The sequence below is a fragment of the Elgaria multicarinata genome, chromosome 5 (genome assembly GCF_023053635.1).
Source record: "Elgaria multicarinata webbii isolate HBS135686 ecotype San Diego chromosome 5, rElgMul1.1.pri, whole genome shotgun sequence".
NCBI classification, from domain to species: Eukaryota; Metazoa; Chordata; class Lepidosauria; order Squamata; family Anguidae; genus Elgaria; species Elgaria multicarinata.
In genome coordinates this window covers 70,580,574-70,607,830 of record NC_086175.1, presented here as the reverse complement: position 1 = coordinate 70,607,830, position 27,257 = coordinate 70,580,574, and the positions used below count along the sequence as shown (strand labels likewise).

Genomic DNA, 27,257 nt, shown 5'->3' with positions numbered 1-27,257 from the left:
GGAAGGCCGGAGTAAGTTTGGGTCAGAAAGTAACAGGAAATGGGTACGATTTCAAAGACACCACGTTGTTTCATTTCTCCAGACCGATTAACGGGCTGAGTGTTTCTTGAGTTTCTTTTCCCCGACGTTTCGTTTGGTGAGGAAGCGGATCCTAGTGATGAAACCGCAGAGCAGCAGCCGGAGTGATGTTGCGAGACAATCCCACCCCTGGCTTCTTCGGTTTCGTTTTCTCGGATTTTGGCGGCGGGAGGAGGGATGGGGTAAGGGGGAACTGGTAACAACACCCGGGTACGGCAGGAAGACCGCCTGTTGCTCACTCCGGACTCCAGCGAGGTAAAACTCTCTCCCCTTTCCTTTCGATGCTTTTGGAAGGTCACTCTAAGGATAGGGTTGGGCAGACGTCAGGTTTGGGAGATTGACTTTGTTTTTTACTAGATCCCGAAGATCCACCAACTGGAGCCTAGTACAGAAGACAAACACTCCGAAGAACAGGATTCGGAGCCCCAGGATTTGAGTCCCAGCACTGAACTGAGCTCGAAGCCCTGCCGCACAAAAATCTGCGCCTGGTGGTTCCCCCGAGCTCTCTTCATTTCAGCAGGATAAGGTAGGGCGTGGGAGGAGGGGGGCATTTTCTTGCTTCTCCTGTTAAACCATCGGGGGGGGGGGGGTCAAAAATCAGAGGAGGCTGGTGGCTCCGATTTGGGTAGGGCTAGAAATTCATTCTGGGTTTCAGTCAGAATTAGCCAGAACTCTGAAGGAGCTATCGAAGGTTCTGAACCCATTTTGGGGGTGGGCGGGTTCAGAACCTTGGCTTAGGCCCTTTAGAGTTCTGAGCAGGATCTACACTACTGCTTATAACAGTTTATAAGGGTTATGACAACTGTTCAGGCCCAGGACACATTGCATGTACTGTTTTTAAAGTGTTATATCCTGCTTGGTGTCGATTGGCGCAGAATGGATTCAGAGCCCCACCGAAATTGGAGCCACCAGCCTTCACTATCAGAAATCCTTGCCGATCTACAACAAATCAGTCACACAGAGATCGGGATCTACCATCGCCCGTCCCTGCCCTAGAACGTGGGAAATTTTCCAGACACGTTCTCAAGGGGATTATAAAAACAAGAAAAGCAATGGGAGGGCAAACGATCTTTCTACACCCCGAGTTTACTTTTCTTATGAGAGAATCAAAATAAACATTGCCTCACGCTTTAAGAGAACAAGTTGAAATTCCGCAAGAAGATTTAACAGGAAGATGATGTTAGCCGAGGTGGGGGTGGGCGGTTCCAGTCTGCTGGGTCTTTGCTCTCTTTCCAATTGAATGCCCATTGATCGTGGAGGGTGTGGAAAACGGAAGCCGAAGTAAACAATGCCTAATGGCAGCATGCCTTTATTAAAGTGGTTTGCATTTCACACGTGACCGGGGTTTGGTAAGTGCGCAGCCGCTGTTTTCCCAGCAGGTGACTGCAGATGAGGCTTTGATCATGCAATTGAATTGCCCTGCCTTGGGGCCAAAACAGACATAACTTTAAATCTGTAACAAGCAGCTACGCCTCCCTCCTTTTCATTTTACCCTAGAGTAGATTAAGGGAGGCCCAATACAGATCTTAAAAGCTTCTCTCTCCCTCCCCCCATGTTTGGGGCCTGATCCAGATTTACTCTAGGGTAAAAATGGGAGGCATAGACTTAAAGTAACATCTTTTTTGGCCCTCCTCCTCAGAATTTTACAGGAAGTCCAAACGATGGAACCAGTGTGGTGGTTAGGCTGGGAGTCGGGAGATGTGATGTAGTGGTTAGGCTGGGAGTCGGGAGATCCTAGTTCCCACCAGGCCATAGAAGTTTACCAAGTGACTTTGAGCCAGTCACAGACTCTCAGCCCAGCCACCTCACAGGGTGGTTGTTGTGAGGATGTATATGTTGCCTTGAGTTCCTTAAAAAGGAAAAAAAAAAAGATTTGATATAAATGTAATAAATTAAAAAAATAAAATTCATTTTTATACTACTCAGTAGCCGAGGCTCTCTGGGCAGTTCACATACCATAAAATAAAATGATAAAATACAAGAGATCAAAACATAATATAAAGCTTTAAAAACACCACGTGAAACCAAAATAAACCCAGCAGAAATAACAGCCCAGGGAAAGCCTGTGTGAAAAGATGTGTTTTCAGGAGGCATTTAAAGGATGTTACATTTTCTGCCTCCTGGACTGCACGAGGGAGAATTTGCTAGACTGTGGGTGCTCCTACAGATGTTGTCTTCCATTTGCAACTGCCATGTTTTTCCACTGCTCCTTCCATATTATAAGAATAGCTCCACATATGTTGATCAGTAGCATTAGGAGCTGCCTGGAAGCATCCCTGGGACACTTGCTTCCCTGCTATTTTCCTCATCCGCACCCTGCAGGGAAGTACAATTCAACTTTGTAGATCGAGAGAAGAGACTGAGACTGCAATTCTATACACACTTAATTCCAAGGAGACATTCATAGGTCTGCACTGTGAGGCACTTACTTATGAGTAGAGCTCTTGGGAGGTTCCTCACCCTGCCGCTTCTGACTTAATACATGTTTACCATAATCAGTGGTTGTGCTGCCCTCACATCTAGTTAGACTTTAATATTCAAAGACCAACAGCACAGGCATTTTCTGAGATAAGAAATGCCAGAAATGGCCACAAGTTGCCCAAGCCTGCTTTAATATATTTTTTTGGTTTATTAAGCTGATGCGTGCCTGTTTAGTCCATTTCCAAATCTCACTTATCTGTCTGTATTGTAATTCCCACTCCTTCAAAGATTTCTTTTCCTTTTCTTTTAAGAGAAAGGGCCATGGGAAGGAGCCACAGCTCAGTAACATGCAAAAGGTCCCAGGTTCAATCCCTGGCTTTTCCTGGTAGGGTCAGGAAAACAATCCTGCCTGAAATCCTGGAGAGCCACGGCCAGTCAGTGTCTGGACTAGCTTTTCCATCCATTGTGCATAGGACACAAATAGCAGTAACATAGGAGAATCATAATTAAGATCTTCTCTGTTTCTCTTCAAATTTAATAGCAATAGAGTGGGAAGGAGGGCTATGTCAGAACTGCCTGTTAGGGTAAAAAAAACCAACCAGAAGGGAGGGAACAGGAAAACCAATCAAGTCCAGATTCAGTGACCATTCTTTATTGAACTGCACGTGTAGGAGGAAACTCACCCTCGATGGATTGAAGACGAGCTTCTCTACCCATCTCCACAACCAACATCTTTTATAACATCCCATGCCCCTCCTGATGAGCTCATGGCTTCTCCCTCCTCCCATCCCTTATTGAATGCAGAGTTATACATTTTCCATACATGAAACTATTTCTAACAACTAACAACACATAATATTGTGACAACTATTCCCTGTTTATGTAACTTACTGTACCAGATAAGCCCCCCATGCAAGGGCAGGCGAAGCTGACTTTTCTGCCCATTGGGGGGGGGGGGTGATAACAAGGAGTGGTGCGCCGAAGTGTCTGGGATAATGGCAACTTGGATCCAGGATCCAAGCCTTAGCAGTTGTGTTTTTGGAAACTTCTACATTTGACCAGGCAGATTAGGGGCATTCCCTGCAGGGTTAGAAAGTGCAGAGCAGCCTTGAGCAACTGGCCAACTGCATTCTGATGACTCTTTATTAATGAAAGGGGAAAGGGAGGGGTCTGGTGGCAGAGCCCTGAGTGCTTGGTGTACACTTTTCCCCCAGAAAGGGGGTCTTTTGGTGGGGGTCTTTTGACCACCTTCGCAGTTTTCCCAGTTGAAATTTTCCCCTGCCCTCAAAGCTGCTATATAGGCAAACAGACACTTTTGAGGGGTGGCCATTTTAATTCGGTTAACTGCCCCTTTCTCAGCATCATAGTCCTGATTGGATTCACTATATTTAGCTGATTATTTATGTGAGAGAACTCCCTCAGGTTTTGCATGGTACAACAAAATTTATAAAATTGCCATGTTATTGAAACAGACTTAACTACTGAAGGATAGTTAACATCAGACAGATTAATATGTAGAAAAATAAACTTTATTTGAATTGTCCTGGAACAACAAATTATATTATAATTACTGGCCATATATGTTTTTTTCTCCTCATTGCAAAGATTTTGATTTATATGTATATATGTTATGGCACATCATAATGTATTTATATATTTTTATTGTTATTTTTTTTTTAAAAAAAAAATAGACGTGTAGGATAGCCTGGTCACAGAACTCCTCTGTTGTGTCTAGTCAGGCCCTGAGTTCATTCTAGCAACTTCTAAAGGAGAAGAGATATTGAGAGACTACAAGAGAAAATAAAAGCCTGCCACCTAATGGGCAAAGATTGAATTATTAACATTGCCTTTAAACAGGAGAGGACTCTGAAGATTGGACTATCTGCAACGGATATGTTTTCTGCTTTATCTGCAGGACCTAAACTTTATGTTGTTTTTACATAGTTTGTGGTCTTGAAAGTGATAAGTGTGGTCTAGGAAATCAGATAAATAGGCCTCAGAAGATATAGTAATGCTATAATCCCACTTACCTGGGGATAAGCCTTATTAAACTCATTCCTTCTGAGTAGTATAGGAGCATGGTGATTGTTCAACAGCTGTAGCTCAGCCTTCCCCAACCTGGGGCTCTCCAGATGTGTTGGACTGTCTGCGACTCCCAGAATTCTGACCACTCTCTCAGCTTCAGCAGCATATCTGTAATATGGGAATAAACAAGAGTCTGGTGGCCCCTTAAAGATTAAAGCGAAAGCTTTTGTAGGCTAGAGTCCACATTGAAGAGTCACAAGACTATTTGCTGGTTTTGCTGCAACGGTTTAACATGACAATCTCTGTGAGATTAGGATTTGAAATTTATTTTATTTTATTCTCTTTTATTATTTAAAATATCTCTTGGCCAGCTTTCAGGGCAGGAAACCTCCCAAGGCAGCTTACATCCATAAAATTGATTAAAATAAAAGACTACAGTATTACTAATACAGTAATAAAGCAGCCAAGCTTCATAAAAACAGCAAATGCCAGGATAAAACATCTGGCCTAGAGCTGGCACTACATCTGAAGCTGCAACCTAGAACAGTCCACATGATCAGGGGATCAAAACATGATCAGGGGAAGGCCAGAGGAAATGAGTAATTCTTTACGGCCTAGGAGGTAAACCTATCTATGGTTAGACAAAATGGTGGCGTACAATGCTGACTGGGGAATCCTCCTGGGAGTTGTAGATCTTTTTGTTTTTGTCTAGACAAACACAGGACTGCTTCCTATAAGGCTTATAGTACTTGCCATAATCACTACCACCAGCAGCAGCAGCAGCCGCCGCCGCCGCCTTTGGCTTAGCCCCTATTTTGTGCATATTCTGCTCCATTACCCTTTCCTTCCCTGCCCTCTTTCTACCCCACTGTCCCCATGGAAAGTTCCTTGGAGCAAAAACTTGTCTCTTTTGCCTCTCTGTCAAGCACTATGCACATTGATGGGACTGGTTAAATAAATAAGTACACAACAGCAAGCAGCACATGATGTGTGTATGTGTGGAAATAGATGCTATGCATTTTATTTATTCTGATTTATGAAGGGTATCCTGCAAAGTCAAAGCTCTCTCCGTTTGTTCCTGGGAGATCACAGTGCCTTCATCTAATTAAGGGTGCAATCGTATGCATGTTCAGACAGAAAAAGTCCTACAACTCCCAGCATTCCCTAATCAGCCTGGCTGGGAATGCTGGGAGTTGTAGGACTTTTTTCTGTCTAAACATTCATAGGATTACACTAAGGCCACTTTCTGGGAAGTAAGACTTCCCCATTGAATACACTGGGACTTGCTTCCAAGTAATATGATTGCATTACATGTATATTTAAATATTAAATACTGTGGGGTGAGAATCTAGTGCAAGTACCCATCTCTCTTGCATGCAGATGGAATTTAAAGCACCATGCAGATGTTATACTTTCCCTGTGTTTATTTAGATAACTTGTATCTAAATCGTTAACTTGTAACAAGAGTGGGGAAAGTTTTCCTTGGGTCTCTCCTGCTTCCAAAGTGCCTCTGGTTCTCCCAATCTTAGTACCATCCCAAACTAACTTATACCCAACAGCAGGGGACGGAAGACCACATTGCCCCACCCATCCCAACCCTACTGCAGGCTGTACCCCTGTCTACAGACATGCAGATTGTGTAAAATCTGTTCCATCTGTGTTTCATGAATTGTGCAGTGTTGTCTGTTCACAGACAGATTTGAATGACTTTTCTGTTATGCAGAAAAATCTGCAAATAATTCTGTAAGAAAGTTCGCAACAATTTACATAAGTTATGTTAGTACATAACATTTAGTGCGTTGTCCCCCATTCCATTCACCTCCCACCGCCCCTCATGGCATGTTTTCCAGCATGGCATATGTCTTAGGGTGACCATATGAAAAGGAGGACAAGGCTCCTGTATCTTTAACAGTTGTATTGAAAAGGAAATTTCAGCAGGTGTCATTTTTATATATGGGGAACCTGGTGAAATTTCCTCTTCATCACACCAGTTAAAGCTGCAGGAGCCCTACCCTCTTTTAAATCTGGTCACTCTAGTATAGCTCCTGCAGCTTTAACTGTTTATTTATTTCTTAAATTTATATACCGCCCCGTAGCCGAAACTCTCTGGGCGGTTTACAAAAGTTTAAAACAGTGAACATTTAAAAGTATACAAAAGTTAAAACAATCAAAAATATAAAAACAACAGTATAAAACAACAGTATCCATTTAAACAACAACAGTTCTGGGGTCCATTAAAAAACAAACAAACTTAGCATATGTTGTTAAATGCTGTTAAATGCCTGGGAGAAGAGAAAGGCCATCACAACTGTTGTGATGAAGAGGGAATTTCACCGGGTTCTCCATATATACAAATGACACCTGCTGAAATTCCCTTTTCTATACAACTGTTAGATACAGGAGCCCTGTCCTCCTTTTCATATGCTCACCCTAATATGTCTCAGCAGAAATGTGTGTATTTTCTGGAGAATGAATTTGTGTAAATTTCAGGAAAGTAAAAAAACAAAACAAATGCATCCGTCTGTGGATTCTGTGCAGCCTGGGGAGGCCAGTCCACAGCGGGTTCAGCAAGTCTGTTTCTTAGAAATCCAAACTCGAAATTCTGTCTGTCTCGAATTTCTCCAGCATCCCTGCCCCCCCCCCCCCAGCGGTCACTTCAGATTAACCTCCTGTTTTCAAGGAAAATGTTGTGGTTTGCCACTGAAATCCATGGTAGCTGCAAAAAGGGAATTTTTCAATGACAAGCTGCAATTTTTAAAAATTAAAATGCAGAGCTATTTTATGCAGCAAGAGGGGGAAATGGCCATATGCAGCCAGCGGCTTACCCATCTCTGCCCAATGGATTCACCCAGCTACATCCTCAATTCCACTGCAACACTTCCTTCCCCAGCACTGCTTTGAGTTATCTTAGGGTGTCATCCTATGCATGGGGAATGCTGGTAACTATAGGACATTTTTCCTGCCTAAACCATGCATAGGATTGTGCCCTTAATATCTTACTAATACCATTGCAGATTTAGCAGTATTAAAACTTCTGCTTTTTTTCAGGATCAATAAAGAAAAGTTACACATTCCTAAATGTCCAAATCCCGTGCCTGGCGTGAGACTCCATCTGAAAGACGCAGTCGGAAGCTTGAGAGAACAAGCGGTCTCTCTTCAGAGGAGGAGATGGATTTTCCATTGAAATCTGAGCAGCAAAGAGGGGTTTGGAACTTTCCTGTACCAAAAGTTTGGGAAGAAACTAAACCTACACCGTCTTTTGCCATACCCAATGTATATCTTCCAAAGAAAAATGAAGGCTTCAATTTCCACCCATCAACTATACAAAGGGAAGATGTGAATGATCTGGGAGAACAAAAGCAACAAGGCAAGGTAAAGAAAATCCCTTGTTGCTTATCCTGAGAAAAACTGTGATGTATCTTGGGCCTTATCTATACCAAGCAGGAAATTCCACTATGAAAGCGGCATATAAAAGGCAGGAGCCACACCAAGCAGGATACCACTATGAAGTAGTAGTGTGGATCCTGCCTTTTATGTGCCACTTTCATAGTGCAATATCCTGCTTGGTGTAGATTAGGCCCTTGTGACCACTAAAATCCTGCATTTCAAGCCAATGGTTCAGTCATTTTTGTGTATACTCAATAGTAAAGAAAATTAGAATTCTGTGCTCAGGCAATCCAAGTTCTGTGCCAAAAAATGTGTATTTGGTGACTTGTATGAAATATGCAAATTCTGCCATTTTGCACAATTTATTCTGTGTCTGTTAGTCTTCAGGCACAGCGAGAAGTTATGCAGGACAGTTTACTCAGGCCTGTAACCCATGGAAATCTTATTCTTGCCCTCTGTGGCTTTGGAGGATTTTACAGGAATTGCCCACCCGCTATTAAGCATAGGTTCATAGCCAGAAGAGCTGGTGTGGGAGTATAGAAGCCAGATAATGGCACAAGTTCCACAAAGTAAATAACTGTCTTCTCTCCCCAGCAAGCAGTTCTCTTAAGCCAGAGGGAGCCTTTCTCATGAGCAACAGCCTGCTTGGTGTATTGTCTCCTTTACCAAGAAGGCTGCTAGTCAAAAAAGGGCATTTGTACATGTAAGGCATTCAGACATGGTACGCTTCTCTCTCTCTTGTTGTGTCTTGATCTTCTTTTTACTTTCCCCTTCTCGCTATCTCTCCCACCCCCCAGCTTCTCTTTCTCAGTGACCCGTTTCACATGGTCAGCAGGGGGAAAGAAGCCACTGTGACTTCTTCCCTTGCGCCCTACGTTTGCCTAATTACCTGCAACGTGGCACGGGCTAAAACTGAATGCAACTTTTGTTCTTGTAGAAACCAGAAAACACTTTATACAATCAATATGAAGAGAAGATCCGCCCTTGTATTGACCTCATTGATTCTCTGAGGGCCCTTGGAGTGGAAAAGGACTTGGCGTTGCCGGCAATTGCTGTGATTGGAGACCAGAGCTCTGGGAAAAGCTCTGTTCTAGAAGCACTATCTGGAGTCGCTCTTCCTAGGGGCAGTGGTAAGAAGATCCTCTCAGCTTTTCCTCTTTGAAATCTATGAGATTTCATTGGACTCCAGTGATATGATGGAATCCTGCAAATCCAAAGATTTGTACTGGAGTCAGGGATGGGGAACCTCTGATCCTCCGGATGATGTTGCACTCTAACTCACATTAGCCTCAGCCAGCATTGCCAATAATGAGAGGTGATGGGAATTGGAGTCCAGCAATGTTTGGAGGCCAATGATTTCCTGATTCCTGACAAGTGCTTCTCATTATAAGAGAGAGCCTGTAGGTGTTTTTATTTTCTAATGCTGCCTGCATTATTTTGTCACCTCAAAGAATTTGTGGATATACTTCAAAGGAAGCAATGTTACCAATTAGATAAAATATTGGCAATTCGTGAGACACTAAATGGATTTTAAAAACAAAAACAAAAAATGAGATCCAACTTGCTGTATTGTTATCAGAAAAATGGTACTGTTTGTCCATAAGATTAAGCACCAAGGCATTTTTAGAATATCTATATCTATATCTATAGATATCTTGACATTACCTTCAATGAGAGCTCCTCACATTTGCAATATTGCTTGGAGAATTCAGAAGGACAGTCTTAGGGACTGATTTCAACTTTGGATAGTACCAGTTTTCCATCATCTTTGGGAGGGTTTGGTCATTCTACGTCTAATATCTGGTTTTATTACAGTTGAGTCTCTTTCTGAATAGGTATTGTCACGAGATGCCCCTTAGCACTCAAGCTGAAGAAACTTCCTTCTGGTCATAAATGGAAAGGGAAAATTAGTTATCTGAATAAAAATATGGAACTCTCAAATCCTTCAGAGGTGGAAAAAGAAATAAGAAAAGGTGAGTGGTTTTGGTCCCATTGTAATCAATCCAACTGATTTTTCCCTTTAAATTTTTAATTTTCAACTGTTATAAACTATAACACTTCTTCAACCAAATGATATTTATAGTCCCAGAACAACAAAGTATGGTTAAAGTTGTGGGGAGGGAGGACAAAGTCATGAACTGACAGTTCTGACTTGACTTAATTGGAGTTGTGCTCTCTTATCCCCATAGTAAATCTTTCTCAACCAGAGTGGTCCATTGAGCAGCAATGATTAACAGATAATAAAATGAAAGCACCCAATTGCCTCCTTTCAGCAATTCTTGCCATTACAGGGACTTCAATGCATAATTGGAGTTCCCCATTCACTTAGTCGAATGTGCTGGTCGACATCAGGGAACAGAGCTACTCCTTCTGTCCAAGAGAATTAGGAAGATCTTTCATTCAGAAGCACCTTGTGTATGTCCATGTACCCACAGGGAAGTACATCAAGAATAGCTTTAAGTTATGGATTGGAAATGTGGAGTCCAGGTTTACAATTTTCCCAGCCTTTCCCAATCTGGTACCCTCCAGATGTTTTGGACTTCAACTCCCATCAGCTCCAACCAGCATGGCTATTGGTCAGGAATCTTGGGAGTTATAGTCTAAAAAATCACCAAGGGAGCACACAGATCCTCCAGCACACTACTGTTCAAACTCCTGGGAACCCTTTCCACATTGATCAGTTCACTGAGGAATCCTTGCAGATCTGTCATGGAATCAATTCATGTAGCAAAGGATTCTGGGAGTGTTGACCAGGCCTTTTCGCCTTTCATAAAGTCTTTCTTTATGAACTGAGAGTGCATCCTAGAACTTATCCAACTCACTTCCATGTCCATTTCTTTCAGGAAAAGATTGGTAATGACTGCCACATGTTTCTCAGGGATGGTTGTAAGCCTATGCGGCAGGGTCTTGCTATTTATTGTTTTACTCTGTACAGCACCATGTACATTGATGGTGCTATATAAATAAATAAATAAATAATAATAATAATAATAATACTCATTGAAGAACTCTTGAATTGTATGATTCAAAAACTAGGTCCCTTAACCATTTCTCTGGTGTGAAGTAATGTTTTGGGTATAAGATTCATGGATGTACATTTTAGAAAATGTTTTCCTTACATACAAACATAAAGCAGCAGATTTAGCTTATAAGAAGCAGGTACACAGAGAAAGGAAGCCCTTCCTGAACCTGGTGCCCTTCAAAAGTGTTGGACTACAACTCCCATCATTGCAAGTCAGTATGTCCAATACTGACTTGCAATGATGCGACTTGTACTCTCAAACTGCGACTTGTACTCTCAATACTGCGACTTGTACTCTCAAACATGTGGAGGGCAGCAGGCTATCATATGCAGAGGTGACTGTGAGGTTCTGGAAAACTGATTGGGGAATGCTGTTCTAGAGCAAGGGTAGGCAAAATGTAGATCTCTAGATGTTTTGGCATTCAACTCATAAAAGTCTCTGTCAGCATGGACAGTGATCAAGAATGCTGTGACCGCAGAGAATTTTTCTTACGTGTTCAGCACTGTGAGATCAAAGGCAGAGCTACCACCTAATAGATTCATGTGTAAGGAAGGATTATTTTCAAAACTATTGATGAAAATGATTTTTGTCCTCACCATAACATGGGAGTTGCAGTGCAGCACATCTGGAGAGCACCAGGCTGGAGAAGGATGGTTTATACTTGGATCCTATACATGTCTTCTCAGAAGCTAGTGCCACTGAATTTACTAGGGCTTCCCCCCAAGTGGTATAGGATTGCAAACTAATCTCATCTGAAAGGAGTTCAAGACACCCAGACTAATCCTTTTCTATTCCTCTGTCACTCTGATGAGATGATGTATTGTGGAGGGATTGTGAGGAGTGAACAGTATATTTTGTATGAACACATTTTAAGAAAAAACATTGGTTCTTTGAAGGGCAGGGTATTTACCAAAAGCTGAAAGTGCCAGCCCTTGCTCTAGTTCTACATCTCCTTCAAATAGTGCCCCTTCTGTTATAAATCGTGCTGCTCTATGCGAGATGTGTGTGAGAAAAAAATATTGTGCATCCCCTGTATTTGGTAAGGATATAGAACAGCGTTCCCTATCCTGCTGTCCCAGCTTTCCTGACCATGGGACATACTGACTTGTAATGATGGGAGTTTTAGTCCAACACCTTTGGAGGGCACCAGGTTGGGGAAGGGCTGCTCTAAACAAAAAAAGAGTAGGTGGCACTAAGTCGTTCGTCATCAGTTTTCCACACCCCACAGTCACCTCTGCATATCCTATTCTCCATCCTGTCCTCATGGTTTATATCTGCTTTGGGAGAATGAGAATTTCACTGGCACTTTCTGCTTCCTTAGGGAGGATGTGGCGTTAAAGGCTTGTGAGCCTTAACTTCCAATTTCCCTGCTTTTTGGAGTTTGGTTGAAAACTGTAGAGCCTTTAACGTTGTTTTGTAAACCGTAGGTGTTTTGTTTATTGAATATATCCATATTAAGCTGTCAGTTCTTAACATACCATTTGTTATAAGAAGGTATTGATTTTCCAAAAAGTTGTTCACCCTACATTTGACATCCATGATAATAAAGCAAAGATTTGCAAAAGCTGCTTACTGGTACTATTACATTTGTATACAAACTGTTGGTGTTAAATGTCTAAATGTTGCTTTTGCAATTTTTTCTGGTGTTCTTCTTTCTAGCTCAAAACCTAATGGCTGGTGAAGGTGTGGGCATTAGCTATGAATTAATTAGCCTAGAAATTAACTCTCCGGAGGTTCCAGACTTGACACTAATCGATCTACCAGGGATTGCAAGAGTGGCTATGGGTAACCAGCCACAAGATATCGGAGATCAGGTAACGGGGTTGATCATGTTTGGGGTCTGGCTGGGAAATCCATAAGATTAAGCAGTGCTGATCTTATGAGCAAGATATGTTAATTTATAGTTTTCTGGCAAGATGTGGGCTCTTCTTGCATGCTGGAAAGTTGAACAATGATATGTTGTGTTCTGGCATGAAGTTCTCCAGCTACTTTGCCATCTTAGAAGGCAACCTGTTTCATGATTTACTTAACTTCAACCCATTGCACCTCTGCCCTGCATTCACTGGTTCAGCTGCCAAACATATTTTGTGAAGGGAAGCAGAAAGAAGCTGCTGGGAAGTTTTCAGCAGTTTGCTTGTAGAGTATTTGGGTGTCTCTACATTAAAGAAAAATCCTGCACTCTTACCAGGCCTTCTTCTTCCAGAATCTTTCCAGGTTTACAGTGGGTTCCTTTAGATGGGAACCACGTGATTTGAAATTGAAAATTTCCCCTCATAGCAATGCTCTAGTCAAACAGCACCATCTAGTGACTGTATTATAGTACAATGCTGGCTTTACACACTGTGGATATCCCACAGTCATTTTAATTACTGCATTATCTCTGATTTTTATAAAAGTGAGATTACAGAGGAAAGCATGAGAGACATCTTGGAGGCTGACAACATCCTGCAAATTTCCATAAGCAGCCAATCATGAGCATGCAATAAATTGCTCATGTAGAGAAGCTCTCTGTGGTGGATCTGAGAAAGGGTCTTTCCCTACTGGTGCACCAGCTTTCTGCATAAGGGTCCCCCCCATCAAAATAATTATAATAGGGCTGCCACCCATTCAGATTGAATCTTCCAACACGTCCTCGTCTATGCTGATCCATGTTCTGGTAACCTTCTGGTTGGATTACTGTAATGTTATACAGGGTTTGCCCTTGAAGGTGATTCAGAAGCTTCAATTAGTGGAGAATTCAGCAGCTAGAATTCCGACTGGAGCCATATTACAATAATTCTGGAAGTATTATATTGGCTGCCTATTTGTTTCTGGGCTCAATTCAAGATTCTGGCACTTAAAGCCTTAAACAGTTTGGGACTCAATTACCTAAAGGAAACACCACCCCTCATACTTGTCAGATGAGGCTCTCACAGTATTATCAGTGGAAGTATATTACGTGGATATAAAAGAGAGAACTTCTTCTGTGATGGTGCCCTGACTTTGGAATACCCTCCTTAAGGTAGTTTGAGTGCCATCAACATTACAGCTGTTCAGTGCCAGGTCAAGACATTGTTATTTGGCCAGGAATTTTAATTGAATCTAAAAGCCCCAATGGTTCAACTATACCGCTAATAATGAGTGCTTATTGTCAAACTGTAAAATTCACAATGACCCTACCAGCAGTTTTGTCTTGCTTTGTCTTATTGCAGATCAAAAAGATGATTAAAAAATTCATTGATAAAGAAGAGACAATCAATTTAGTGGTGGTTCCAAGTACTGTGGATATTGCCACAACAGAAGCATTGAAGATGGCTCAGGAGGTGGATCCAGATGGAGACAGAACACTTGGTAAGGAGGCAAGGAAGCTGCTTTGGCGTTGATGCTCTTGCATTGTTAAATGTGCACATGGATTTTGTGGTGGAACCCGAAAGAGCAGGTCCCCATGGTTCGCTGAGTGGTGGTCACAGACTCTCAAGACACAATTTCTCTCTCCTTAGAAGATTTATTACAAGCAGCACTGCAGGGTGACAGTCTGAGGAACTGTCCAACAATTTCAGGAAAGGTTAACATATTTATAGGGTCAGGTCCCCTCAGATACAATGGCAGAACCTTCCCACCAATCATAATACATCTCTGCAATACAATAACCAATGAGAAGCAAAGCATTTAGGCATATACAGAGTTCAAGTACTTCTCTGACTAGAATACTATAATGGGTATTGCAATAGTTACAGGAAATACATCTCCATCTGTTTCCTATTTGTGGTTAGCTTGCCTTAAAAATACGTCTTACTATCTGTTTCCTTTTTTTGGTTAGCTTGCCTTTAAAAATATCCTACTATCTATTTAACTGTCTAACTTTACTATATTTACCATATAGTAAATAGGACTGCTGTTTTAGGAGGCCTTGTTAGGAAAGAGGAGACAGATATTATCTAGGCCTTTAGGAGTCAAAGTCAGGCCAGGAAAAGACAAAAAGAAGCCTGCATTTATTTTGAAATCTAATTATTAAAAGGACTCTTATTTGAGAAATTGGCAATGACAAAGCAGGCCTCTTAGCTGCCTTGTCATCTCGAAAGTCAACCTTCATACACTGATAGGCCCTGTGTGCTGCTTAGGATGCCAGGGCAATTAGGAGCTGCTACCGGCACCTCCTTGGGTTAAAGGCATAAGAGTTTGTCTAGTTCTGTTATAGGGAGGAAGATCATTATCAATCCATAGAACCGTTCCCAACCCTGGATTTTGCAAATTCAGCCTGCTGATTTTTATGAATACAATCTCATTTCTTAGGTTGGGTACCTTCATCTTTCTGCTTTTTTTATTCTGTACTTTTCTTATCTTGTCTAACCTTCTCATATTTCATGACAGGGATCCTGACAAAGCCTGACCTGATAGACAAAGGAACTGAGGGGAGTGTTCTGAACATAGTGAGGAACTTAGTCATCCCTCTGAAAAAGGGATATATGATTGTGAAATGCCGTGGGCAGCAAGACATCCAGTCCAACACGAGCCTTGCCTCTGCAATCCAGAAGGAGAAAGCATTTTTTGAGAATCATAAATATTTTAGGTACTCATGGGATAAAGAATGCTATCTATCAGTTTATTGTATGGCAGTGGTTTCCAGTTTTTAATTTTTTCTTTCTCATTATGATTGAGCATATTCTGTGATAGTACCCATTAGTACTAAATCATGATATATTTCAGTATGTGCTTGATTTTACTATTATTAAATTCCTAAAGTTGCAAACAGTGAACATCCTGCTTTTGCTCTCAAGAAAAGTGCTCACGTGAGGAGAGATCCTATGGGGCCCCGTTTTTCTCTCTCCTTCTTAGGGTAATGCACAGACAGCATGCCATGCTGAGTCCTCCCATATCTAGCCTTCCACATTCTGCTCAGGCAAGGGACACAAAGTCCAATCTTGTGTTCCTTGAGAAAGTGGAGGGGTGGAGATGTAAGAGGCATCCCATTTCACAGACCCGCTTTCAACTTTGTGTCCCCCAGATGGTTTGGATTCCAATTCCCATCAGTCCCCACCGGCATGGCCAATGATCAAGGCTGATAGGAGTTGTAGTTCAAAACATCAGGAGGCACCAAGTTGGGGAAGGTTGTCATAGACTATTCAAGTGCAACGCCTGCATATACACTTGAACTTTGTGGCGGACGGGGGAAGGAAGCAGGAAACATTGTTCCCTGTGACATGGATGCAAAAGCTCTTTCAGCCCAAGGGCCAAATTCCGTTTTGGAGAATTCCGGTGGAGGCCATGGCCAAAGGCAAAGAAGCAGGCTCTACATGTAAAAAATAATAATACCAGCATATTTTTGTGTAAACCTTTTACTGCCAGTACCTAAGCCTTAGGATAGAGGTTTCAACCTTCTAGAATGGGGAAAACTGCACAAAAGTTGGGAAATCACCCAAAGATCATTGGCTGGGGGAAGGGATAGGGCCAAGGAGAAGGGGCACAAAAGGGGACAGAAGTCTCAAGATGCTTAAGAAAGGTTTATTACACAAAAGCCTGGTGCATTTCAGCCTCTTGGTTTTTTAGACCTTCTTCAGGGGGTTGTTATAACGTCTACAGAAATTATTAACAACAAATTGTCCGGTGATGGCAACTAGAACAACCCCATGAAGAAGGCCTAGAAAACAAGATGCCGAAACACGTTGGGCTTTTGTACAATAAACCTTTCTATAGCATCCTGAGACTTTTCTCCCCTGTTGTGCACATCTTGGATGCTCACCCGCCTTTCACACAAGGCATTGCCTTCTGAGGACCCCCAGAGGGCCCGATTGTGACCTCAGGGGGCTGAAGTTCAGCAACCCTGGCCCATGGTATCCCACCATGTCTGCTCAGGAAGGATCATACTTAATGCACATGAATTCTTAATGGCTCATATTTCAATAAATGAGGCCTTTTTTTCTGGAAAAAATATGAAACACCCTGATTTTATATGGGTTTCTGAGAATTTTTCCTTTTGCGAATTTCATGACAAGTTTCAACTAGCTTAAGTCTCAACTTTTCACTTTTTGGACAGGGTCTTATAAATCAAAAGTATTCATTTTCAGATTCACTGTACCACTACAAGAAGATTTGCTACTTTCTAACCCAGAGTCCTGTGTACTCTTAACTACTAGCACACTTACGGAGCACATGCTCATGAGTTGCCTCATTTATTTCAGAGGAGGCAGTTCTTTGAGCGCAAGGGAATGTGTACACAAATCTGTTTTCATTGACCTGCATCAGACAGTCCTTCTATAGACAAAATAAACACCATCATCTTTACTTCAAATGTTACCTTCATACTTTCTAGTGAACGTTTTACTTTTTCCCTTATAGTACGCTTCTACTGGAGAAAAAAGCCACAATTTCCTTACTGGCTGAGAAACTTACAACTGAACTTGTGAGACACATCTATGTAAGTTAGCAAATACCTTTGTATCATCAGTGACTGACACCTCAAAAAATGCAACACACGAAATATCGACCCTCAAGTTTATGCTTTCTCAGGACTGTATTTTTGTTTACAATTTAAATAAATCTTTTCTTCTTCTAGAAATCTTTACCTTCATTAGATGAGCAAATAAGCTTTCAGCTTCAAAAAGCAAATGATGAGATGCGGAGATTCGGCAAAGGCATGCCAAAAACGACTGGTGAAAGGCTGTATTTTTTAACTGATGTAAGTAGCTTAATGTGTGTGCATGCATGCATGTGCTAAATCTTTCTAGTATTGATAAATCACATCTTTTATATGGTCAATACCTGTTAACATAAGAGTTTGTGAAATTTGGAGGCATGCAACATTTTTAATAAACACAAAATGTATGTCACAAACATGTTTTGTTACAAGTCAAAGATATTTCACAACATTTCTGATGTATAGCATTACGCCTGATTTAGCTACTTCTCTATTCTGCCTACTGGAAAGCTCTGTATAATAAGAACTTTCAGTATGAGAAGACTCTGTATGCCAACAGGAATTCACTTGATAAAAGTTTGGCAGCATTTCTATAGCCACTCACAGTTTGGAGTAAGCCCCATTGTACTCAATGGAACTACTAATTTTATTTATTTATTTGTGAGATTTTAATGTCAATTTTCAGAACTAAAAAGCCAGTCCTGTACACCCTTCAGGTGGGGTGAAAGGCCTACGTGCCTGCTCCTCACTCTGGGGCCTCTCATAATTCTAATTAGCACCAAGAAGAGTTGTCAGAAAATGGAGGCCTACTAAAAAAAATGGAGTTGCGCGGATATCATAAATTTCCAATATTAAAACAAAGCAAAACAGAAATACTATAAAACAAGAACAGTAGTTAAATCAACCCCACACCAAAAGTGGATTGAAACATCTGGAGGAAAACAAAGAGGGGGGCAGGAAACTGGTATAAGATTGCACTATCAGGACAGTATCCAATGCTGCCCCTGCAGCAGCACGAGATGCTGCTACCTTCCTGCTGCACTAGCATGGGACCTGCTGGTTTAACAGAGTGAACAGAGGCACAGCAGCATATTGGATACTGCCCATAGTCTCTTATCTATTTTATGAGATCAACAATGACTTAAACTGTATATACTCAATTAATCTTAGATATATGCAGTTGTTTTTAATGTGAGCCATTCCATTCTGAAATTAATTGCTTTTCTCATTGCTTACTTCAGTCCTATTCATGCGGAGTGTGTAACATCTGAAGTGAGGTTCTAAGCACCTCCCCCCAAAGTTCTTTATTTGGGATGGAGACACTGGGAGTGGGACTTGTGTGCTCAGCCCCACAGTTTTGTAAGAAATACACAATAAAAGCTCAATAGAAAATACTCAATAGAAAAGAAATGCTCATCCTTTCTGATGCTATGGTCTAGTTCTGTTTGAGATCAGAAATGTGGGTGGGTGTATTGTGGCGTACTTAAAATTGTTAGCACTGCAACAAAACAGCTCATGAACATGACTAAAACAATGATCTTGTTCACAATTTAAACACACATATCACTTTGTCTTTATAATCAAACTGCCCTTTTGTATCTTTTTTAAAAAAATTATCTTTGCAGAAAATCAAAATGTTTAATGAGGATATCACACGTGTAGTACAAGGAGAAGAAAAATTGTCTGAAAACGATACCAGGCTGTGCACAAAAATTCGTAAAGAATTTCATAAATGGGGCCTAATAATTGCTGAGTATGGCAAGAAGAGTAAGTACAAAGTAGTTCATGTTCAGAATAGCTCCACAATATATTAATTTCTATTTTGATAACGTTACATGGCCATTCTGTATTGACAGACTTCAGGATTAAAAACTTTTAAAAAAGGTAGTTGCAATAGATGTATGGAAAACATTAAATATTGAACAAAGAACTGTTCAGTTTATTTTTGCCTGGAAATCTAACCAGACTTTAAATGAAAGAGGTGAAGGAAAATGCAGACCATGGTTAGGTTAAAGATGTCCTAAGATTTCAGTTAATTACACAAAATCCTCCTGAGATAAAATAATACTACAAAAATCAGCTGCAAGGCTTGTTCATTCCTGTCTGTGGAAACCAGGGTGGGCAGCCCAGGGTCTGTGCAACCACAAACTATACCCTGTGGCCCATGGGTGCCATAGCTATTAACACCCCCCCCCCCCCACACACACACACACAGAGTCCCTCTCTTACTGCACCCTTTTTTTTCTTTGGGAGTCTAAAATAGACATTCTGCTGCTCCAGCCTACTGAACTCTATGGTTTATCTCTGAAGAATAACATTATTGAAGGGGAAACCACAATAGTATGGGGAGCTAGACCACTCTAACTTGCTATACTCCATGATTTCTCTCAAGGAGCAGAAAGGTGGTGACTCTATTCTGTGGAACTCTCTGGTTTGTCTCTCAGATGTTCTTCAGAGAGAAACCAGAGTTTGGTGGGCTGGAGCAGCCACCACTCTTCTACTAGCAAGGAGAGGAAAGTGTTCCCTGCCTGGAGCTGGGAGGTTTATGATTCCGAGGAGAGGTAGGTGGGTCATCTGTTTGTGAATGGGGAAGTCCAGGTGTCCATGAGGAGAGAGTGTGTGCCTGTATGGGGGAGAGGGACTAGGTGAGGGGAAGCCTATGTTTGTGTGCGGGTATTTCTCCTTGCCCCCTTCCACCGAGGAATGTGGGTTGTGTAGCCCCTGGTCGCCCACCCAATACCTCATGTGGGCCTTGGGGCCATACAAGTTGCCTGCCCCTGATTTAAATTCACAAATCCTTTGGGACTCATAGAACAGGAAGAAAGCTCTCATGTTGTATTTTGAACCCCCATTGCTTCTAATCAAAGGTATCATTGACACTGTTTTTTGTATGCTGGATCAGTATTTTTATCCAGTTTATTTTTTAAAAGTCCTAGCCTGCTTCAGAGAGTCTGCATATTATTCATTTGGGTTTCCCTGAGGGTTACACTATAGTGTACCCTTTCCCCCCCTCCCATTTAATTTTTGTGAACCGCCCAGAGAGCTTCGGCTATTGGGCGGTATAAAAATGTAATAAATAAATAAATAAATAAATAAATATTTTTTTTGTTGCTACCAGGACAGGCGCTTTTGGAGAAGGGTTATTGTGTAAATGGTGCAGGGGAAAAGATCTCCCTCCGTGCAAGAAATTATCACAGTATGTGAAATACCACTAAAAGGAGCTAGTAATTCATGTCACCTAGTAAGAATGCTAATGATGCTACCCTGAACTTTATTTTATGTATTTACCACCCTTCAATAGTTCCCAAAGCTGAATTTAGGCTGATCAAGCCCCATTGAACTCAGTGTGACTTCTGAGTAGACGTACCTAAGGTTGCAATGTTATTGTGTTTGCCATAATTCCATGTGACAGTGGGTTGGTTTGTTTTACATTCTGCAGTTCAAAAATCTCTAAAACCTGAGGAGTGGAAATTTGAACATCAGTATCGTGGCCGAGAGCTTCCTGGGTTCATCAATTACAAAACATTTGAGGGTATTATGAGGAAGCATATTGTGGTACTTGAAATGCCCTCTATTGAAATGCTGAATAAAGTGACAGGCAAGTCTATTTATTAACAGGTTTCTTGCTAATGGAAGAAATGTTGTATTTAGGTCCTGATGTTCAGCATTTATGTTTCATGCTTTGGCAATGAGATCTTAAAAATCAGGGACTATGGGGAAATGAATGGAATTGCTGATGGTTTGGGGTAGTCTGACAATAGGTGTACTGGAAAGACAAGGGCTTATTTTATCTCACTAATCCTGATCATTTTATGTTATCCTCTCAGAAATAGTTCGTCAAGCTTTTATGGAGGTTGCTAAAGAGAATTTTGAAGGTTTCCCCCATCTTCATATACAAGCTAAGGTAAGGACACATTATATGATGCAAAGAAACCACTTGTGTGCTGGACACTTGCCCTTCGAGGGGGGAACAGGAGCAGGGACTGGCTGAGTGGGTAAGGGTACTGGTGAACACCTGTTTATGGCAAGGTGCGATTCCATCTTGCCTAAAGGCGATGGTCATAAGACCATTGTTGACAAACTGCCCCCCCATTTCTCTGAACCCCACTATATGGGATACTTTCCAGCTAGTCTCCAATATTCCATTCTTGGGCAAGGTGCTGGAGCCCATAGTGGCTTCTCAGCTCAAGAAAGATAAGGCTGATTATCTAGATCCATTGCAGTCTGGCTTCAGGCCTGGTTATGGGACAGAGACTGCTTTGGTCATGCACAACCATTTCTTTTTGTTGAATTATTAGACAATGGCTAGTTTCACAAGCAAATCTGAGAGGGGCAGCTCATATAAGGCATGTTACTTTGTGTTTTTTTCTTCAGGCCTTAGTTTTCACTCTCAAGTAAGTATACTTAGGATTGTAACCTTCCAGTAACACATGCCAAACTGGCCCAAGTTGCTTTTCTTTTTAATTTCATGATGGAGATAGAAGAGAGGGTTTTTTTTTTGTCAAAATCTCATCTAAGTAGGATTGTTTTATCTCCTGCCAAGCCACTTCCAGTTATTTTTCAGAATCTCTTAAGAGGAGGAAAAGAAGGAAGTCTCTGGAGTCAGAGTGGTGTATATCCCACATGTCTGCAATTGCTGTATGCAGCATCTGAGAAATCTCTACTTTCTTTTCACTCTAGCATTTTTTTGGAAATGGATGGTCAGGTGTCTGATAAAATATCACAAATCAGAGGAGGGGCTGGAGAAAGTCTTCTTGGGGGTAGAGCTTCGGTGCCTTGCAGCTAGCAAAAGCAAAAAAATAAAGTCTGTACAATGCAGAGTCATGCAAAAAAAAAAGAAAAAAAGAGCAGAATTGCTTAGTACAGTCTCGTACAGAAGTCCACCAAAGTTTCTAGCCTGTCAAGCCATTTACTTGCCTGCTAAGAGGCTGGTCACCTCATTCCCATCCTGGTTGCAGAGGAAGGGAAGCCCCCTCCAAAGCCAACATGGAAATGCAGGCTACTAGCCTTTTAGTAGGCAACAACAAAAAATGCCTCATATCAAGTGGACTAGGGGAGGAAGGTTGGGGCAGCCTGATTGGCTTTCCCTGCGGCTTTTCTTTCTCCTCTGCTAGCACTGGCAAAGGAGGGCCAGAGAGATTTACCCCCTTTTACCAGCGTATTTAGTTGCCTACATGAAATGCCTAATAACCTATGGCTATCAGGTGAGTTGTTAAATACAAAGGTAGCTTAGTATGAACCAATATGGTAGCAGCCTCTGTTTAGGTGCTTCTCACTCAAGGCTCCAGCAATACAAACTCAAATATCTGTGTGGAAGGTGAGGCAGAGAAACACACTCAAGGCTCAGCTAGTAATAGTGTTCCTTTCTGCAACAATCCTCTCATCTCACAGCCCTTCCATCATGTACAAAGGAATTCAGTTCAAAGAAGTTGGCTTCTTTTGTTGCAAAGTTGGGTTTTTCCAACTCCCAATCACAGTAACAAGGGAGCTGCGAAAATTGGGTGGACCATAGATCACCCTTAAAACCACTTGCTGGATAAACAGAGATGTGCAATGCAACTGGTGGGGAGCAACGCTCAGTTCTACACTTCAAAACTCATGATCTGGTCCCTTTTCCCCAACCTGTCAACAGCTGTCAAACTAGCCTAGATGCAGTCCTATCTTGTCAGTTACTTTGTATGTTTCCTAGTAAACTTTGTTCTTTGACTGCTGGAACATGCAAAGCTATAGACAAGACTATATATAATTTTAAAGCCATAAATAAGTGCACACGTTTCCACTTGCAGAGAATACACACAAGGTTTTTGTATCAATATTTCTGTATGTACTCTCAGGTGTGATCCTGACCTGCTACATTTTGGAAATTCTGTTTTTGCCTGTCACAGAATAGAATTGAAAGTATTAAGGAGCAGTGTGTAAATAAAGCGGAAGATATCATCAGAATCCAGTTTGCAATGGAACAGATCTTATTCTGCCAGGACAATGTCTACAGGATACACTTAAGTGATGAAAAGGAAAAAGATGAAAAAGCAAAAAGTCATCCAGACTCCATAGTCCCTGCCCCCTTGAAACTACAAATTCCTCTTGGATCCACTCTTGCTGAAGACACTTCAATCACAGAAATAGCTCATCATTTGAAGACATACTACAATGTGAGTTAGTAATCTCTGTTATCTTTCAAAGGTGATAGACTGAGTCCCCTGAAAATATGATCTTTTACATCCCTAGATGAATGTTCTGCCATATCCACTGGCATAGTTTAAGAATACGTGTGCCATAATACCTAATTTTACTGTGTGTCTTTTGACTGGTAACCTGTTGTTAGTCACAGTTTGCTAATAGTTAATACAAATTCCTAAATACAGAATGGAAGGCAGTTAAAATATTCATCCTAGAACAGTCTTTTAGCCTTGATCACTCACTGGGGAATGCTGGGTGTAGTAGGTCTATTTTCTGTCTAAGCATTCATAGAATTGCAACCTATTTGTTTGGCACATTTATCTGCAATAGCAAATATGTAAAATAAATAAATTCAGAAGTGGAAAATTATGACACTTCAGTACATCTCTAAATCCTACTGCTCTGTGATACAATAAAAGAGCAAGCCTATTGTTCCTGGGTGAGTCTTCCAAGGACCATAGGATGGTTTAGATTCCCCCAATGAGATCAGAGATAGTGGTCCAACTTGGAAGGGGAAGTTTGAGATCCAACACCACTCCCTTGCAGCCAGGACAGAAAGAACCAATATGGTCGCTCTCCCAGGTTGGAAAAATGACCTTGGAGAGGGAAATGGGGGAGGAGGGAAATTCCTGTGGGCAGGAGTGATGGAGACCAGAAACCAGGATACAATTTATGTTGTGCCTCCTCCACCCTCCTCTTCCGTAATACCCTCACTAAGTAGGCTGAAAATCCTGACCCGTGGGAAAACGGAGAGGCAAAGATCGCCTCTGCTGCTCTTCCCACCCTGCTGGCTTCAGCCTGGCAGGTCATAGGAATCACTGAGGCAGGAAACCTAAGTGGCAGCAGCAGTTACCAATCTACAGCAGGGGTGAGCAGACTTTAGGCTTGCAGGATTTACCTTGTTTTTTAATTATTAAAACCACTACCTAGAGCTTGGTTGTTGCTGCTATTGCTAAACCATTGGAAGTTAGAAATCCTTGCTGATCTACTGTGAATCACAGAGATCTACAAGTAAATACATATGTATCATTTGCCCACGTTTTATGGTGTGGTTTAGTGTTTTAGCATTAAGGTTCAAGAAACTAACCTCCATTCTAATCCTACTTACTAATGACTTATAAGGGGGTCCAAGCATGGAAGCACACAGACTCTCTATAGGGTTCCTATAAGATATTGGAAGATTTGTACAAAGAGAGTTAAGGATGTTCTTTCCTGAATGGAATAATCTATGCTTATTCTTGGAAGCAGAAAGGAATTCCCCCTCAGGTCAGGTGGTCTAGTCGAGCCTCCAGATCTGACCCATCTCGGCACCAGGTTGGGAAAGAGTGAATGAGACACACAGAGAACTAGTGGGTGGGGAGTTAGCTTTTTTTCTGTGAAGCCATCTGCATTATCTTAACATACTATTGTTTGAATTGTACAGGACACATTATATACCGTACATGCAAGGTCTCATCAGTCAGGCACCAAGCAGGCCAATTCTGATAAGATAACTTGGTCCTTGGATTGGGATAGATCTTTTTCTTGTCAGATACTGTGTTCTACTCAATACTGGAAAATCTCCAAACACAGGTCCACATTGCTCTTCCTCTCTTGCATGCATTCAATTTCCCTTCCACCTCCAGTGCCCACTGCAGCTAGCCAATCACGTTGCTCTATGGGTCTTGGGCTCCTTCCTGTTTGCAGCTAGTTGGCTGATTGCTCCTCCACCTGCCTTGGTAATTGGCAAGCAACAAAACTCCTGACTCCTCCACACCTGTAGCCACCTCTGGTAGCCCAGATCATAGCAGCTAGCCCAGCACCAAAGCAAACAAGATGTCAAATTAGAGAGCGAGCAGCTACTGTAAGAAAAAAAAAACATATAGAGTGAGAGCGGCACAGTGCCACTAGTGGCCCTTCAGCCTCAAACACTGACATGAATGTTACTGATTCCATTTTGTGACCTTTTTCATTTCAGAGTGCAGGTGGCCGTCTCTCATGTCAAATTCCTCTGATAATCCAGTACAACGTCCTCAAGGAATATGGAGATGAGCTGCAGAAAGAAATGCTGCACCTATTGCAAGACAAAGAGAAGCTGGAAGTTTTACTCCAGGAGCGCAGAGATGCTGCTGAACAGAGGCAGTTGCTAAGCGACCGCATTCATCGTCTGTCTGAAGCTCGGAACCACTTAGCAACATTTTCTGATTAAAAAGGATGTATGGCTAAGCACCATTTCTGAAAAGCTAGTTGGCTAGACAGTTATCGCTGCAGATCGCATTCAGCTGTTTAAAAATAAGCTGTATTTTTTTACTTGTAATTATTTTGTATGCTGAGCTTTTCTGAGTGTTTCACAGCCTTCCCCAGCTTGGCATACAAAATTATTCAAAAGGGCCCTTAGTGGCCCGCTGTGCCTTATTTGCTAAGCACCTCAAGGAAAAACCTGCTCACATTCATCTTGATTTAAATATCACTAGTTTGGACTGTTAAAACTAATGGAGCAACGCTTCTATGGTTATGTCCAGGAAGTAGTCTGGTCCAGTTTCATTGCGTGATTTTATGTTGTGGTGGTCTGAAAATATGGAAGACGGGCTTGGTGAGATACAGCTGACCCTCCTGTTTGCTCAGCCCTTATAATACCTAGCAGGAAGGGTTTGACCAGCTGGCTCTGAATGTCTCCTTGGGAAGAGGCTGTCCTGGTTGCTTTGAAAGAGGCAGGCACGAGAATACTCCTGATGAAACCCCCTGGACTTCTGGAATTGTTATGACAAGTTGCAAATATCCTTTTGGTGGCAAGATGTTGAAATGTGTAGTGGCTGCCCACCTCCAGTCATTGTTGGCATAATTATCTTGATCCATTTCAGCCTGGTTTTAACACTGTAACAACCTGATTGACTTGATACATATAGGGCAGTGGGAGGCAGGGGGAATAGTGGTTACCTTTAAAACCTTACATAGCCTTTCCCAACCTGGTGTCCTCCAGATATTTTGGACTACAGCTGCCAGCATTCTTACTATAGGCTCTGGCCCAGCCCACTACTGGCTTCAACCCTGGTGTACAGGACTGCAGCCAATGGGTCTGTTCATGGTTAGGCTGCTAACCCTTTTGCAGTAACTGGTTAGTGAACATGTTTAAACCGTGGTTATGTAGCCACCATGGTTAGGAATGATTCACATGACATGCTTAACCACTGTGGCTTAATGTGTTGTCTGAACAGGGTCAATATCACATCCAAGTTTCAGGAAACATTCTACCATTGCCTCACCGTAGCCTGAACCATGTAAAGGGTGCAGTGCTAGATCATAAGAAGTCAAGAAGTCTCTAAAAGAAATTCCAAATGAATAGATCAAATGTTCTCAGTAATACACAAAGTGATTGTATAAAGAAAAGCATTTTGTTCATGTTTTGCTCTTGTTCTGAGAAAGTCTGCATTGTATACAGAAACAGAATTTTATCTCCCTTCTTATAAGATTTGAGTCCTGAGTAGACTTCAGGAAAAAACATGAGTGCTTTTCAAGGAAGCACAAAATTATTCGCTGTAGGCAGGGAAAGATTGCAAAAAGTTTATTCCTTGTCACTTGTATACAAGATACACATTGTGTTTCTGAAGCTAACAAAACACTTCCTGCCTAAAATTGTAGTGACACAAATAGTTAACAATTCTGCATGATTTAAATTCATTTTTCTTATCAGTATGTCTGTATTAAAATAAATAATAATGTGAATGGCGCTTTACTACAGAACTTATTGCATCTCTGAAACCTGAAGTGGA

The 27,257-nt window shown here is 41.6% G+C and overlaps 1 protein-coding gene across 2 annotated transcripts; it reads left to right on the top strand.

Moving 5' to 3' along the window:
* Positions 1-27,220, top strand: LOC134398938 (interferon-induced GTP-binding protein Mx1-like). Of its 2 annotated transcripts, XM_063126602.1 has the most exons (16): positions 1-333; positions 436-604; positions 7,573-7,896; positions 8,849-9,041; positions 9,747-9,884; positions 12,594-12,748; positions 14,126-14,264; positions 15,285-15,483; positions 17,250-17,328; positions 17,467-17,589; positions 18,954-19,095; positions 19,773-19,889; positions 20,768-20,926; positions 21,156-21,232; positions 23,214-23,480; positions 25,466-27,220. In XM_063126602.1, the coding sequence occupies exons 3-16, from the start codon at positions 7,603-7,605 to the stop codon at positions 25,694-25,696; spliced, it is 2,313 nt and encodes a 770-aa protein (XP_062982672.1). In that variant the 5' UTR covers positions 1-333; positions 436-604; positions 7,573-7,602; the 3' UTR covers positions 25,697-27,220. The 2 variants fall into 2 exon arrangements, with proteins under 2 accessions (XP_062982672.1, XP_062982673.1); XM_063126603.1 differs by lacking the exon at positions 19,773-19,889 and having other exon boundaries at positions 4-333.
* The last annotated feature ends 37 nt before the right edge of the window (positions 27,221-27,257 follow it).